The sequence below is a fragment of the Phalacrocorax aristotelis genome, chromosome 6 (genome assembly GCF_949628215.1).
Source record: "Phalacrocorax aristotelis chromosome 6, bGulAri2.1, whole genome shotgun sequence".
In the NCBI taxonomy this organism is placed as follows: domain Eukaryota; kingdom Metazoa; phylum Chordata; class Aves; order Suliformes; family Phalacrocoracidae; genus Phalacrocorax; species Phalacrocorax aristotelis.
In genome coordinates, this window is record NC_134281.1 from 30738128 (window position 1) to 30755650 (window position 17523).

At 38.0% G+C, this 17523-nt stretch overlaps 1 protein-coding gene across 2 annotated transcripts in view; it reads left to right on the forward strand.

Annotated features, from left to right (window-relative positions):
- Nucleotides 1-17523, forward strand: part of RABGAP1L (RAB GTPase activating protein 1 like) — a 261437-nt gene that overhangs the window by 142977 nt on the left and 100937 nt on the right. For both annotated transcript variants that reach the window (XM_075096820.1, XM_075096821.1), the window contains exons 14-15: nucleotides 2840-2953; nucleotides 14588-14662. In XM_075096820.1, the coding sequence (XP_074952921.1) occupies nucleotides 2840-2953; nucleotides 14588-14662 (189 nt within the window). The remainder of the gene's footprint in view (nucleotides 1-2839; nucleotides 2954-14587; nucleotides 14663-17523) is intronic.

Sequence of the window (17523 nt, forward strand, 5' to 3'; positions counted from 1 at the left end):
ATGGAAAGATAACCAAGATATTTTAAATATATTTTAAGAAGTAATTCTACACTGATCTCCACTCTAGACTAGTTTCTTGTTTCTCTTCGATTATGGGTTTACTGTATTTCAGATGGATGTTGTTATTTCAGAATGCATTAATTCTCCTGCCTTTCATGTCAGATTTTATTTTGGGTCCATTTAATTGTTTTCCTCTAGGTTTTTTAGAAGCATCTGTTGTAAATAATGCTGAATGAAGACTCTGCTTCAGGCTCCTTTTAACTCAGTAGAGGTGAATTTGCATTTGGGCCTTTACACAAATAGTTTTTGGTCCTACCTTGGCCATCTACCTTGTCAACTTCTATGTCCTCAATTATGTATTGACCTCTCAGTTCAGGAAAAGACAGAAATAGAGGGAAGTCAAACACAATCTCCCTGCTTGACAGAAAAGCGATGTATGTGCTGGATGTGGTGGCTTTCCCATAACTTTCTTTAAAATGCCTGGATCTTTTCAAATTTGCTGAAGAATTAACGTAACAGATTTTTCATAATAGACTCAATAACTGCACTGTACTGGTAGATCTTAAATGCTGTTTAAGGCATTTCCTTACAATGTAACTAAATTGTCAGCTCAGTCTGGGAGGAAGACTGCAATTATTTAGCCTCTATTGTGTTTCAAACCCATGTAAATGAAAATACTCATTAAGGAAGGCTGATTAAAGAACTGCTTATTATTAAATTTTGATTATTATTTTGTGTTTTGTTGCATGTGACTTAGACTGTGTGGTTAGTTTTGGTCACTAATAGTTGCATGATGCTTCCATATCCTGAAAAGCATGATGGTAACCTGCTGAAAGCACAAAGGTGTGTTTATTTTCTCCAGCACTTCCAGTTATCATAATAAAAAGATCACCTCTCCTTATAAGCTTTCCTTTTCCTAGCACATAACAATATGCCTGGTATTTTCCAAAACACAGATTGTGTTATTGTCTTGTACTAAAGATGTTATTATCAAGCAAAGGGAAAGCAGCAGTTGAGATCACTGAAAATTAGGACATCGTAAATAGGTAAATTCATGATGGCAAAGGTTCAGAGAACCTGTGAACTTCAAGGAGAGATTTGAGAGAGAAGGAGAAGGAAGGCTTCTGTGTGCAAGAACTGGAAGATTGTGCTAAGTGCAGAGAAGGATGTAGAAGAAAAATGAAGCCATAGTTTGATGTGGATGGTTGAGAGAATCAAAGGAAATGAGAAGACAGAAGAGAATAGAAGAAAATTAGACTCTTAAAAGGACCCACCTTTTTTTTTAACTTATCTGTGATACTCAAGTGAGTGCTGTTAGAAAACATTTAAATTTAAAGTGATGTTTATGCTTGTTGTGACTATAGCTAGTTTCTTAGCTGCCATCAAAGTGAATGGAGAAGCACAATGATGGATTTTCATCTCTGAGGTGGCCTGATACACCCCAGGGTGATGTCTTTGTGTGAACTGGTTATGGATGGGCCCAAAAGGAAACTGTAGTTGGGGATCGCTGTGGTCTTCTTGCTAAGCCCCCACAGGCAGCTGCATTACGGTATGGCATAGTCTCACCATAGAGGCTTTATAGGATTAGGCAACCACCTAAATTTGGGAGATTACCTGCTTGCTGACTCCAGCAGGTATAAAGAATCTTTTTCTATGGAGAGTCCTGGATTACAAACTGCAAGTTGAGGGTTTAGACGCTTTTCTCTAACAGAGATATTTTGTTTTCAAGGTAAAAGTATTTATAAAGGATTTATTTTCTGATTCGCTGGTGCGGATCCCTTAGGATTACAAAGGTAGTAGAGGAAAGCACCATTTGATATTTACCAACCTAAAGGTAATATCTCATACTGAGAGTAACTGGAACCTGAAGATAGCTGATTAACTGTTGTAGTTCCAGCTTTGACATTTTGATACCACTTTCTCATACATGCAGTGGTATTTCTCAGGTCTTATTGCAATGATTTCCATCTTTTTATAGAAACGCAGTATCGTAAGCAATTGCTTCTTTATCTTCAGAGCTGGGTATGTCTAGGGAACAACTCGGTTGCCTAAACGTGGGCATTTTGTGTCATTTTAGCTGTCTTTGGATATGCAGATCACCCACATGGAGCTTGCAGAGATGATGCAGCACTTACAGCAGACTTGTATCCTTCTGCAGTAGCAGCTGCTTACCATGCAAGATTACCTTCGGGCTTCTAAAACGGCATTTGACACAAATGTTCAGGCGCTTGTGCTCACCCCTGGTTGGTAGTCAATGTAAAAATGTAGTTGCGTTGGAGATGGCAGCAGGGAAAGAGATGGGATTTGTCTGAAAGTATAACATTTTCTGGTGATACTTCTGGTTTTGTTCTTGTAAAGACCACTTAATGGTAAACTTTGAACATTTCTAAGTAATAGTTCTAATTTGTAACTAACACTCTTTTCATGACAGATTGATAAACATTTTAAATTAATACTTCTGAGCTTGCAAGAGAGAATCAGTCTAATTTTTTTTTTTTTTTTTCCTTAAAAAACTCCAAGAGAAATACAGTAAGCATATGTTCTGTGGTAAAAATGCACCTTCAGTTAAATAACTAGTCATTTCCTGTAAGTGTTAAAGTTGAACAGTAAGCCTGAAGGACAGAAAACATGCCACGTTGCTCTTGTTAAACTGTCAAATTATTACTGCATATGCGACTAGAGGATTTTCAGTTTCTTCTCAAAGCATTTTTAGAGGATGAGTCAGTAAAGCAGTTATCTAATGTATCCACGTTGACTGCACATATAATTTCATGTTCTGTTGTGTTTAATTACACTGTTACCGGGCTAATACTTCAGGATTTTTCTCTCTTTTTTACAGGATTCTGCTCAAGAAAGTGTCATTACACGAGATATTCATCGTACATTTCCAGCACATGATTATTTCAAAGATACAGAAGGAGACGGTCAGGAATCTCTTTACAAAATCTGTAAGGTACAGTCAGTACTCTGCATTTTAAAGTGTGTTCCATATTTTGCTATGACTCTATTTTGCCCTGCTAACCCTGTTCTAATCCAAGTCACTAACCAATAAGGTTTTAAGGCTTTATTTAGATTGCATGTGGAGAGTGTAGCGTTTCTGCAGTACTTGATATCCTGAAGTACTTTTTATAACCTTGCGTTTCATATGTCCTAAGATGCATATGAGAAGAGCGAGGCTTGAGCTAGCTTTACTAATGGGCAGTTTGATATCAGAGGTCTGCTTCAGCAGAAGCATGGTGTAGTGGAACTTTTTTTGCTCTTCTGGTAGAGAGGTTTGCAGAGGAAGGGAAAACCTCAGAGCAAGCTCTGCTATGAGGTTAAGCAAGAATGTCTGTAGACAAAATTATCTGGAAAACAAGTTAGATGACCTTTCCACAAGTGATGTGTATGTATAGCTTTTCACTCATGGCTCTTAGATCACCTCTGATCAAAGAAAAATCTAATTTTTTCCAGCTTGCAGATGAGGAAGTTGAGGTATTAAATGAACAGAGTTGTCCAGCTTTTACAGACAGACTTTTGCTCAGGAGAGATCCAGAATGTGGAATACTGCAGCTAGATAGGGAGTTCTGTGGCTGTCAGTTGCAGATTTTATTGTGTTTCTGGCAGGCAGTTTTTGTTTTAAAAATTTTTTTTACATGTAGAATAAATGATTGCCTTAAATCCATTTCCACTTCCCTTCCTTTCCCTTGTTACTCTGTTTCCCCCTCCAGTTGATTAATAGACAGAAATGATGGAGTTGTCATAACAAGCAGAAAAGAGTGTCCTGCCTTTGTGGTATAATGATACATATTCCTGTTCTCCAGATAAATTCTATGGTGATACAGACACTTATTCAAGCAGTAATTTGGATGCCTGTTAAATATAGCTGCTTAGGTTACATGTATTGAAGTTCATTGTCATGAGTAATTCACATTAAAAAAAAAAAGTAAAAAATAAAGGAGCAGAGAGAACTTTGAACCAATTCTGTTGATCTCTCACTAATTTTGGAAGGCTCTGGGTGGCTACAGGAAAACTGTTCCTGTGCCAATCTTTGAAATGAATAACTAACTTTGAAATGAAAAGTGATAGAATAGCATTCAGATTATCAAGAATTAAATGTGAGACATATAATGAATGCCTATGAGTTTACTGAAAGTAGATCTTGACAAGCCAATAAGAAAAAAACTATGTGTTGCTTTGGTGAAGGTAATTTTATTGAAATCCTGTAGATTGTGTTGTCTGTCATGCAAAAAATGTGGAAATGCTGGACAAGTTAAAACAGGAAGAAGATACACATTAAAGAATTAAAAAGTGGCTAGCTAGCAGGTTACTAAACATCAGCACTGAATAAATGTAATTCAGACAAGGTGTCATGAAGATCACTTGTTCATTCAATTACTCTGGTTAGTCACCTAAATGAAAACAAAAAAATAATTTCTGATGAAGATGTCTTGATGACCGAGAGAAAGGGAATGGTAAATAATGAGGTGTTAAAGGATGTGTAGCCAAATGAATCTTGTGTAGGAACATAATGACTTGAGTAACTCAGTATTTTACAGCTGCTGCAGCTGCTTTTGATTACTGTGTCTACGTTGTGGTTTAACCCCAGCTGGCAACTCAGCCCTACCCAGCCCCTCGCTCACTCCCATGCAGTGGGATGGAGGAGAAAGTCGGAAGGGTGAACGTGAGAAAACTCATGGGCTGAGATAAAGACAGTTTAATAGGTAAAGCAAAAGCCATGAACGCAAGCAAAGCAAAATGATTGGCAGGCAGTTGTTCAGCCGTCTCCAGGAAAGCAGGGCTCCATCATGTGTAGCGGTTACTTGGGAATACAAACACCAGCAGTTCGAACGTCCTCCCCATTTCTCCTTCTTCCCCCAGCTTTATGTGCTGAGCATGACAGTATATGGTGTGGGACATCCCTTGGGTCAGTTGGGGTCAGCTGTCCCAGTTGTGTCCCCTCCCAACTCCTTGTGCATCCCCAACCCACTCGCTCGTGGGGTGGTGTGAGAAGCAGAAAAGGCCTTGACTTTGTGTAAGCACTGCTCAGCAATAACTAAACATCCCTGTGTTATCAACACTGTTTTCAGCACAAATCCAAAACATAGCTCCATGCAAGCTACTTTGGAGAAAAATAACTCTACTCCAGCCAAAACCAGCACATTCTTCACCCCTTATTCTATACCATTTATGTCATGCTCAAGTCTCTCACTATCCAATACATTCTCATTACCCACAACCACCCATCCCATCCTTTGGTATAATACACAGATATCATTCCCTTAGTCTACGGATCATTCCTGTGAAATGTCTGTAAAATGTGTGTAAATGTCCACAAAATGTCCACTGAGTTCATTTAGTCCATGACTTTGGACTCCATCTGTTACAGTGGTTACTCAGGATGGGAGAGGTGGTGCATTACACGAGTTACTGGGCACCAAAGCCAGCACAGGTCGCGTCACTACTACACTTGCACTGCTTGTAAAGCTTGTCCTCCTTTGGTTCAGGTGGTTCATGCTATAGTGATTCCTATAACATGCAACTCAAATCCCGGGTTACAACAATTTAATGGTATTTTCATTACAATCTCCACCCCTCGTCCCTCTGGGCCATGTTATAGGGTTTGACATTGCAATGAACTCCTCCCCTTCCCCCCTGCTCCGGCTTGTACTTACCACAGACTGCAGCCCCTTTAGGGGTACCTGTCCCAAGAGGAGCCTTATCTATGAGCTACAGTCTCTCCAGGGGTACACCTGCTGTGGCACAGACTTATCCACAGCCACAATGCCTTCAGAGCTATACCTGCTCCAGCATGGCCTTACCTACAGCCACAGTCCCTTCAGAAATAAACTTGCTCCAATATGGCCTTACCCATGGCCGCATGTGTACTCATCCACAGGTCACAGTCCCTTCAACTTGAGTTCATACTGGAGTTCCAGCCTGTACAGTACAGCAGCACAGAAAGAGCAGCGATGCCCTGGCCATCTGCCAGCCCAGGCGCATCACCATTGCTATTATCAAAATGTTCTGAGGCACCGCAGAGTAAGGTGATAAGCCATGCAGCCGTGCAGCAAGCAGCAAAAGCAAAAAGCCACTAACGAGCACTATACTCTAATATACAGTGAGGCAAGCAAGCCCCATGGCAAGCACAGAAGCCTGCCAGTTAATAGCTAAACAGCAATAAACACTGTCAATTCGATCTAGCACATTCCAATCAAAACTGCCATTATCTCAAACTCTTCGAGCCCCAAGTTGGGTGCCAAAAAGGACTGCTGTGGTTTAACTCCAGCCAGTAACTAAGCCCCACACAGCTGCTTGCTCACTACCCTCTGGTGGGATGGGGGAGAGAATCAGAAAAGTAAAAGTGAGAAAACTCGTGGGTTGAGATAAAGACAATTTAATAGGTAAAGCAAAAGCCACGTGCGCAAGCAAAGCAAAGAATTAATTCAGTCCTTCCCATCAGCAGGCAGGTGTTCAGCTGCCTCCAGGAGAGCAGGGCTCCATCACAGGTAGCTGTTACTTGGGAAGACAAAATGCCATCACTCTGAACATCCCCAGCTTTATATGCTGAGCATGATGCCATATGGTGTGGGATATCCCTTGGGTCAGTTGGGGTCAGCTGTCCCAGCCGTGTCCCCTCCAAACTAGAAGTGACTTAGAGGAATTATCTGTCTAGCAGGCAGCTTCACAGAGGCAGAGATCTCAGACCTTCCTGAGTTTTCTGTAGTAAAAGTGAAGAATTCTACTCATCTTCCAAAGCTGGGAGCCCTCCCTGCTCTCAGGGCCTCTACTGCTCCTGCAGAGAAAGTTGCTGCAGACATTGGTCCTCTTTTTTTGAAGTATCAAGTTCTGAGACCTGTTAGTGTGTACATCAAGTTGAGGACTGCTTTTCCTGTGAAGCATTTTGTATTTATCTACAGTTGAATGACCTCTGCCACTTTGCCACTGTCTCTTGATATGAACATGTTCTGCACAGCATCTTTGCAGTCAGCTTTTAATTTATGGCTCTGAACAGCTTTGTCTCATCACCAGTCTTTGTAACTGTGCTATTTTTATGTGTTCTGTATGATTTGTGAGTATTTTCAACAGCATCAGCCCTAGCACATCTTTCTGTAAGGTTCTGTGAGTGACTTCACCTTTATTCTGTGGGTGAGAACTGACTGTTTATTCCTACCTTTTGCTTTCTATCATTAATCAATTATTTGAGTGCGTAAGAGGGCCTTCTATGGCAGCTTAGTTCCCTAAAAACCCTTTGGAAAGGGATCATGTTGAAGGTTTTCTAAAAATCCTAGTAGACTCTATTGACTGCCTCATTCTTTTATGTGCTCATTGGTTCAAAGCAGGATTTGGGAAGCATTTCTTCTTGGTAGAACAGCCATATCCAATCTTCAACATTGAATTATTCATAAGTTTACGGATTTTATTCTTGACAGCTTCTACCTACTTGCCAGTACAGAGATCAGATGCAACTGCTGTGTAGATTTCTAGGCATCTCCTTTTCCTTTGTAATTGCACTGTTTTCTTATATTGCAATGGCTCTGTTCTACAGTTGACCTGTCTGCGGCCAGGTCTAACAGGACCTTGAGTTTATGATTGACATGGTGAGTTTTAGAGAAATATTGTTAAAAGCTAATGAATTTGCTTTTAGTCTTGCCATTCCATAACAAAAACCCCAAACATTAGTGTTGAGACATTTGGCTGTTTTATCTTACAGGTATAACTTAACTCATGCCCTTCTACTATGAAAGCAAGATTTTTGAAGAATGGTATTATTGAATAAGGCTAGAAAAGGTCTGTCCTCAAGTGGGAGGGTAAAAGCTGAAGAGCAGTTTCTTCATGCCCCAATGCAATGAGAGATGATCTGAGCTATCAGACAAAAAGGAAAACCATTAAAAGCTCACTGCCTCATTTTAACGCATCTGTCAGGTTTAGTTCCGGCTCTTAATCTCTTCTTCAGAACAGTAGGAAATCAGGAAAGATGGAAACTTTTTCAGTTGTGGAACATTTATGTGACAAAGTATCTAAAAATAAACTTTAAGGCTGACAGTGGTGATAAGGAATGAAAAGAGTTCCAGATTCTAGATTGGAGATTTCACTTGAGGACATCGCGTAAGCTAGATTTGCACAGAGCAAACATCTTTTGGAAAATAGTTCTGTTTCTTGCACACTTCCTGTCTAAAAACTATGCAAATTCTAGCTATATTTAAAGAGCTCATTCTCTGTGTTACAATGCACAACAGAATAGTACTCTCGACCTACTTCCATGCGTGCATATGTAGTTAACAGCTCGATGCTCCAGGGAATCAAAGCACTTGGCAGAAATAGTCCTCTCAACCATTCGGCATGTATGCAGTGCAGATTTTAACGTGAGCTGTGTTTTCTCTAATTTTCTGATTAAAGTAACTCTTATTTGACAAACAACCACTGTGACTTTAATAGGAGAAAAGGGAATATGTTGCAAGGAAGTCTATCAGGTTGACTAAGTGAGTGTTCTGACTGAGCAAACTGGAAAAATAAGACACAAGGCTTCCCTGGTTTTCTGAAAATGGTTGAATTGCTTTTCAGAGATGCGAAGTTGGTGTTAGTGTTTTCCAGTAAACAAAGGCATTTGGAAGGATATGAATCATTTGTATCATGACATATTTTGTTACTAAATACTTATCTCCTTGGTTGATCAAATTTGTAGTTTTTTCCTAATCCTAGTCGTACTTGCCTGAAGGTTTTATGGCAGGATCAGTGTGCTAGCTGGTTTATTGTGCAATGAAACACTCCGTTTTACTCATCATTCCAATAACTAACTGTTTGCTGGTACCCACATTAGTAGAGGAAATAATAAACTGGCTTTTTTTTAGGAAAGCTAATACAGAATGGGTTCCGAAATGGTTTTTTTGGCTTTGCTGTATAATTGAAGCGTGAAAATGTCTCTTCTGTGACCAGTAGCTTCTATACCTTGATAAGCTGTGAGTGATGGCTTTATCTTTGGCTCATCCTTCAGCACAGCAGAACTGCTGCTTAGTGCTGTCCTGTAAAGCTGGTTGTCTAACTGTAATCCATTTTTCACATTTTCATTTCCATTTCATTGCAGCATCTTTCTTCAGATGATTGCCTCTTCTCACCATGCATGTATTCTTCCACATTTTTCAATTCTTAGTTTCTCCTCAGATTTACAAGTGGGAAGTTTCAGCATTTGTCCACTTTGGTTTAATTATTTGTCAGAGCACAGATCTCTTTCTTTCCTATAGGAGTCTATTTGCCAATTTTAGAATAAACATAGGAGCATGAACAGAATCAGTTAAGAATTATTTTTCATCTACTTTTAGTTGTTTATTTTCTTTACTCCTGGGCTGGAGAGCGATTTTAGTAAATATTGTTGTCTTGTTTCATGCAAACGATTTTTAATGTTATCTTGTCTTCTTCCATTTACATATTAATGAGGTTCCTTCTCTGTGCATCTGTGCTGAGCAAGGAAGCAGTAGTTCTGTTCTTGCATATGGGGTTTTTGCTGAGACTGTACTAGCAAAAAGGTCAAGATTGTATTTCTTGAATGCTGGAAAGAGAGTAAAGGCTTTAGTCTGTTTGGAGGCCCTACCTGAATAAATGTGAAGATTTCTTCATTCTCTCGGCCCTTATAGCTCTGGAGGAGGCATATTATGTAACATCCACGTGCCTCTCTCCGATACTCAATAAATGAGTAACTGATTTCTAAAAATGTAGTTTTCAGTTAACACAGAAATTCCTTGCATAATGTGATACATCCTAAATCCTGCGATCAGAGTAATATTATTACTTTCAGACACTCAGCCTTATAATACATTTAGGTATGGAATTTTAAATTATACCATCACTAAAATTATTCAGTGACCAAGCACATCATAAATACCTTGTGCGTGAGAAGTCCACATCAAAGCATGGGTGGTTTTTTAACACAATCTGTTTTTCAGACACTAGGTAAGTCTCTTAACTGTACTAAAACAGAGCTCAGCACAGAGCTATGTCTGTATCAAACACTGAGTAGATTCCCTAGATAATTTCTATCATTTTGGTAGTGACACAAAGGTAAGTAATGAGAGCAAACCAGGCTTGTCATTCTCCCCAAAAAAACTTGCATGCAATTTCTGTTACATTTTCCTGGGACACAGGTGTTGGATATCTTGTATGGCTGTTAACAAGCATTGTGCCGGTGCGCCTGTCGCTTTTTCAGAGAAGTGAATGTTTCCTATGCCGGAAAACATTACTGCCAAGAGAGATACCGTTATTGCAGATGAGAGATGGAGATCTGTAGGGCCTCTGCTCATACCTTTCTCTCTGCATTGCTGTGAAGCTTGGGGGGAGGAATGAAAGCTCTGGAAGACCTTTGTATGAGGCAGACACTAGAGGAATATTTTTCATGAGCTGTCTTCAGTTTCTAATGTCACTGAGTTACTATGGTAAAGGCAAATTGGCAATGTGATTTTAAGCTGATATTTGCTAGTTAGTGTTTTGCATCTTGTTTTAAGTACATTTGAACCTTCAGCATGTATAAGCAATCATTTTCATGCGTATGAAGATGCAAAATGATGAAAAACATTTTATTCTGTAATTTGAGACATATCCCCTGCTCCTCCTTTTTTAAAACTGTTGGGACTAATATACAGACAGTAGTTGCAGAAATCCCAAATCATGAGGTTTTAAATTAGCAACCTGTCTATTCATCTTCCAAATGCTACTTCCTTGGAATTTTTATATCTACAGAAGATCCTGATCTTGGGAGATTTTCCTCCAGTAATTATTTTAGAGCAGAATTTCTGTCCACCTCTGGATTCTTCATGTACTTTCCCAACACAGAGCTCTGGCATTGACTTTATTTGAGGAGACTGTTGTTTCCAGAGTATTCACTTTCTAATGTTGTTGTACTGATAACTGCACAGTAGTTCTTCTCTTCAGAAGACAGATAACTATTAAAAAGACATATTAATTCTATAGGTGAGATCTTAATTTAGTTAAAATGAATGAAAGTAGGTTTCAAGTCAGAATCTTCATTAAGTCCCCTTTAGGAGGCAGAGAAAGTTTAAAATCCCAGTTGACTGGAGAATTGTGATTGGAGGTTCCCCAAGAGCTTAAGAAAATAATAACTAGACTGCAGCATTGTCGCAGGTTCTCATGGGAAAAATCCCATTCTCTTGAAGTTACAAAGTTAAAATGGTTGCAATGGCAATAAGGGATTTGGGATTTTGCTTTGGTTTTGTATTTCATGTGAAAAGACAAAGTTAGTGCTCCTCAGTCCCTTAAAAGGATAAATCTTAAATAATTAATCTTAGATATTATGTTAATAATACAATATTATGGTGGTATCTGTAGGCAGCATTCTTATTTTTGAGGCTATTTTGATTAATTACATCACATTTCAGCAATATCAAATCCTATGGGTTACTTAAAACTAAAGAAGTATAATTGGAAATGTAATATACATAAAGCTTCAAAAATCTTTTGCTTTAGGCAAATACAATGAAATCATGTAGATTTTAGAGACTTCATTAAAAATAAACCTTTAGTTTTCAGGATTATGATGCTTTGACTTAACAGCAGAATCTGAGTTTGACGTAATTCTCATGCAGAACTGAAGTTAGGATGTAAGTCTGATAACAGCTGCATATGAAGAGCAGATTTTGGGGAAGGACCTCATGGAAATTAATTTCAAAAGGGAACCAGATCAAGCTGTTAATAGTTTTTTTCATAGTTGTTGGTTGCTTCAAAGTTTTGTTAATGATGACATCCTTTTCCTGGGGCCTTCATTTGTCTTTTATATATCCTATGTATATCTGTGCCCACTAACTTGAAATCTTTTTTTAAACCAAATTATCCAATGCTTATTGATTTGTAGTTCTATGGATCACCTCTTTTTACAAATGTTTCAAATTTGTCATCTGTTCTTCTGATTTAATCAGACAATTAATGGTTTACCAGTTTACTACTTCCCCCCCCCCGCCCTTGGGTGAATATTCTCTGTTCTTAGCAAATTTTTAGTATTTTTGTTATTTTAAATTTATCGTCTCTTCTGATACTTGGTTGGAGACAGATCCTTCAACACATTCCCTGTTAGAAATGGTTCCAGCAGGATGACAACCCCTGTGATTATTCTGTAATAAAAGAGCCACAAAGAAAGTTCATGTGGATTTTCTTCTCTAGTTTAATTGCCACTTTTCTACCTTGATCATATATTTTCCAAGTAAAGGCTTTGCCTTCCTGCTCTGGGTGTGTTTCAAAATGGATTTATTACTAGTTTTAATGTGTTTAGGAAGTTGATTCTGAGAACATTTCTTGGTCTTCCTTCATATTTTTATATTTAACATGCAGAGTGAGGATTTTTTTTTGCACCCTCCCCATTTTCCCTCTTTTGCCATAATTTCTACTTTTTTTCACAGTCTGAAAAGGAGTATTTTTTTTATTTCTGATAACTTTCTTCTTTTAATAACCTATGTCCATTTTGGAGGAAGTTTGTTTGCTCCAATGTGTTGGCTCCTCAGTAGTTATTTTAAAACTTGTTTGGATTAATTTATCGCTGTTTTCAGCAAATTAAATATGCTAGTAATGCTTCTCACAACAGACAACCCCCATGTGTTGATAATTTGCTATTAATTTTTCAGTCTGGATTTTTTTTAAGTAAAGTAAAAGTGTTGTATAGTATGAAGAAATCATAAATCAAATTTATTATTTGTAATTCTGCATATCTGTTTCTAAGCAGAACTGGCCTTTCAAAAGCAGAAATAATACATCTTTCAGGAATGCTACACAAATAAAATATTAGGCAACCCTAAACTGATAGATTTTGGGAACATATAGCTAAAGACTCATGATGAGGATGATTAACCAGTGTATTCTTCTAATTAGTCAGATGGAATATTAGTTTAAGTGTTGAAAGTAATTTCTGTTAATTCAGTGCTTAGTAACAAAAGAGGAATTTTAAATTAACTTTTTCCAAGAGACCATCCTTTTTTTCCAATTCACAGTTTTGTTTCTGCTATTGTACACTTTTGGAGTTATTTTTTATGTTTTACTTTCGTGGCTAGAGCTGGTTAAACTGGTAAGGCGGTTGTAATGGTTCATTTTTTTTTTCAATTATTTGTGTAACTAGTCTTGTATTTGACCACTGAAACTGAGCAATGGATTGGGATTATTTTCACTTAGATTGTAACTAATCCTATCTAACATATTTCCCGAAGAATGGTAAGCAACATAGACCAATGGCAAAGAGCTATAAGTCACTGTTCAGATTTTCACAAAGCTACAAATGTATTAGGAAATGTGTGGATGAGTTGTTTATAAACAGTGACCTTTAAAGGAATACTCAGGTTAATTCTTTACAGAAGTCTTCTCTTCTGGAACCATTACACAATTCCTTATCAATATTTCTTTCTCAGTTTTTGCCCATCAGAATGAAAAAGGAGGGGCAATTCAAAAGACCCTAAATGTGTTTTGGCCTCCATTTCAACATTTTGGGCAGAAATTATTTGCAGTTATGTTAATACTGTTGGCTGGAAAGCAGTCATATCTCTTTTTGAGTCACAATTCTTCCCACCTTTTGAAGGGGCATCTTAGCCACATATGAAATATTGTACAAGAGACCCAGGTGGGTTTGGTTCCTCAGCATACCTGACATTGTTTATTCACAGTCTGTCTGTGCTTCCGCTCAGTGAATTTGCAATCTTGATTTCATTCAAGCCTTAAAAATGAAGATAAGCACAGTGTTCCAGTTCAAAACATTTTCATATGTAAACACTCTTGGAGGCGGTGTGGGGGCAAAGTGGATTTACTGATTCAGGTGGCTTGTTCCTCCCTGTAGCTCTGACCTTGTGCTTTCGTTTTCCCTGGCTGTAACCTTAGTACCTTGCTTGTTCTCTCAGGATGTGTTTCTCTCAGATGTCAATCCTGCTGCTGCTCATACTTTCTCAGGTTTCCTCAAATTCTTAACATCCTCTGACATCTCTTTAAAAACAGTATCTGTCTTCTTGTCTTGGAAAAGTAAGGAGGAAGGAAAGGTTAGTTATTTTAGTTTTGGGTTTTTTAAGAGTAAGAAAAAAGTAGTTTGTCAATCTTACCATAGGCAAATGAGTCTTGTTCATTTTTCACCATAATAAGAACATGGAAAAAACGTTTCTGATGAAATTTGCAGGCTAGAGTAGTTCTCGGTGATTTTCTAACAACCAACCTCAGGTCCTGTATTTTCACGATGTAAAAATTTGTTTTTCCAAAACCGAACAAGCCTTTTCCCCACAACACAAGCTAACCTGGTTTTTATATCATATTTATTATACTGTTAAAGTTATATTATTGGTGATCTCAGCAGAATTATCCTTGATTTAGGTGAAGGGAAATTGCATCCAAATTTCTTCATGTTGTTCGAAAAATAAAAATAAAAATTTAAAAATATGGCATCTATGGAAGATTGAGGGTGATCTGTAGATGTTTTTTTAAATGCCCTGAAAGCCTGTGCAAGAATGGTTACAGTTTCATTCCCTTTATTTTTTCAGCCTGCATATTATTACATATTCTGAATAGCTCATTGATCGTTACAGATTTTGATAATGCCTGCATGAGTTTTAAATATAGTTGACTCTCATTTTTTTCCTAGGCATACTCTGTCTATGATGAAGACATTGGCTATTGCCAGGGACAGTCTTTCCTTGCAGCTGTGCTTCTACTTCATGTGAGTTAATTGCAAAATGAAAGCTTTGATATTTGAAACCAAAGCAGCTTTAAAATCAGTAGTACTGTAACATGCTATTTGACAGATATTTACTGTTCTTTATTTGTCTGTATTCATTTTCCTCTTGTTGCTTTTTGGCAAACAGTGACTAATGGCTTCTATCTTTATGAATGTAGATTTCCTTTATCTAGGAGAAATCCATTAAATTGTCAACTACTTCTGTGTCAAAAACTGAAACTGGTTCATTACATATTAATATTTTCTTTTAATTTAGTTCTTACATAGGTGAGCTCCCTTTGTGTTTATTGGGAATTCAACTTTGGGAGACATTCTCAGAGTCGCTAACCAGAGCAACAAGTCTCATTAATTTTCAGTGAGACTATTTCTCCTAGGGACACTTCATAATATCTTTTGAGTGAAAGCTGAATTTTAACCTTCATATTTTAGCCTGTAACCAAAAACTGTGCAAACTTTGATATGTTGATTGCTGTGTGTATACATGCGTGTGTGTATAGCGATAGATAGGTAAATACACAATTTTTGTATTTGCAAGATACTTCAACTTTGATGTATCAGCGGAGAAACAGCAGATTAAAGTAGTGTGGATATTGTAAAGAATATCTGAATAAACCACCCCAAACCTCAACAGCTCTTCTTACTCAGGATCTTGCCTGCTTTGTCCATCAGGCTTTAATTAATAAATTATTAATCATGGTTGAAATACATTTCAGATTGTGGTTTTGAGTCATCTGTTGGTGGCATATATGTTACACACGCACTTCCTATAGCATCTGGAACTCAAATTCAGATTAATTTAAGTTGTAATTCCTAGGGAGATCTATGACTCGTTGAAGACTTAAGGAGCATGATACACAGTGACAGTGTTACAGAGAAGCTTTAGAGTCTTGAAGGATAAACCTGAAATTAGTCACGTTATTGCAGTCCCACATATACTGCAAATTAACTGATCTAACAGTTATTTTGCCATTAACTTTTTACCCAGAGAAGGATTTTTAAGTTCCACTGGAAGAACTAGCCATTTTCAATACCAGAGTAGTTTAGAAATGAGTGGGTGTCACATTCTTAACATTTGACTAATACTTCAGCTCCCCTCACTTAGATGTATGCTGCCATTACTGTAGAGAATCACCTCTGTTTGTAGCATTGCTGGAGTTAGAAGAAATTGCCCCATACACAGGGAATACTAAATGGCAATTACACTCATTTTAATATGCCCTTTATAACATTTGCTTTCATAATAGGATAGTAAACTGAAATAATCAGAGAAAGGGGGGAAGGGAAGCAGTCTCAGTGAGCTCATGTAAGTTGGGAGCTTCCCAGGATGTCCTCAAACTGTTGTTTTTCTCAAATTCTCTAACCAGTCTGTATGCTGTGAATGGTTGTAAGACCCTCTCTAACTCTTCTATCTTTGCATGGATTTCTAGACCCCTCCCTTTCCCTTTTTTTTCTGGGACAGAATATCCTTTCTCTTCAGTGTAGATACTTTTCAGGGATGGTTGAGTAGGCTGAACCTCCATCCTGGCTTTTTGTGATTTTGCTGCTTTGATGAAATTCCCATCAAAGGTGAGCAGCTAACTTCTAATCACAGGGGGACAGTGTTGCCAACTCTAATAATTTTACTGTAAGTCTGACAGTATTTGAATTTTTTCTCTTGTTGTCTACCTCTGGGAGTCATTGCTATGTGAAAACCTAAAATTTAGTTTTGAAAAATGGTAAGTTTCTGGCTTTTGTGATTCCAAAGGAAAGATAATAAGGGGCAAATATCTAAATGCTAAAAATCAGAATGGGAGCACCAAAAATGTGTTTTGTTTAAAATAAATAAGAAATGAAATCTTGATTTACAATTTTGAATTCTCGGGGTTGGTATTACTGCCGAACTTCCATGCACTGAGAGCGAGGGCTTGGTGGCCTCTGCCTGTAAATGACTTTAGCCTGGTGCCTCTGTTCCCTCTTACTGTCTTGGGGGAGGAATGGTTGTCAATGCACGTGTGTCTGATTGCGCATGCAAGGTAGGTGTGTCTGTGCATGAGCATCTGTAATTTTATTAGAAATGATTGTTACCTTACAAACAAACGAACAAAAAAAATTGTGTCCATCTCATTATTGAGCAGATTCAAGGCTTTTGGTCAGGATAAACTATTTCTTCTCTTTACTTTGTCTGCAGCTTTTATCCGCTGTCAGTGGGGATCATTCCATCCAGATAAATTGTGATAAAGAGCTTTGAGATTCCCAAGAGCTTGTCCTAGGCGAATCTAGCCTGGACAGGTAGCTAGCAGCTGATTTGGCAGTTCTTTATGCCAACTAGTTACTCTCATATGTCCTATCTGAAAACGAAAATGAAAGTGCGTTCCCATGGCCCTGGAGACAGGCCATAATCATAGGCTGAACCATAAAAGATGAAACCCTGGAGGTAAATATCAAGAGACTAAAATTCACTTTGGAGAAAATACCGAGCTTTTATCTATTGCTGATTTTTGATAAGGGGTTGGCAAGAGGCTGAATGAGTGAATATACAAAAAGGGCAAGAGTTGTCATTCTTGATACTCAGTAATTGTTTTCATTTGTTACAATCTGGTGCCTGTAAAAGAAAGGTTGATTTTAAATTCGATTGAAAACCTGATTTGGGGTCTGCAGTGGCTCTGCTCGTGCCTGTCTTATTACTGTGTAACCCGAAGGCATGGGGGAAGGGGGAGAGCTGTCTTATGAGTGGAGGTTTGATGACACAGGGCTTCCCACAAATTTGACATTCAGTGGGCTCAAACCAACAAATGTAACTTTAGAGTGGCTCACACAGCTTGCCCTTTAGTACCTCCTTCTAAAACTGTTGGATGAGAAATTTT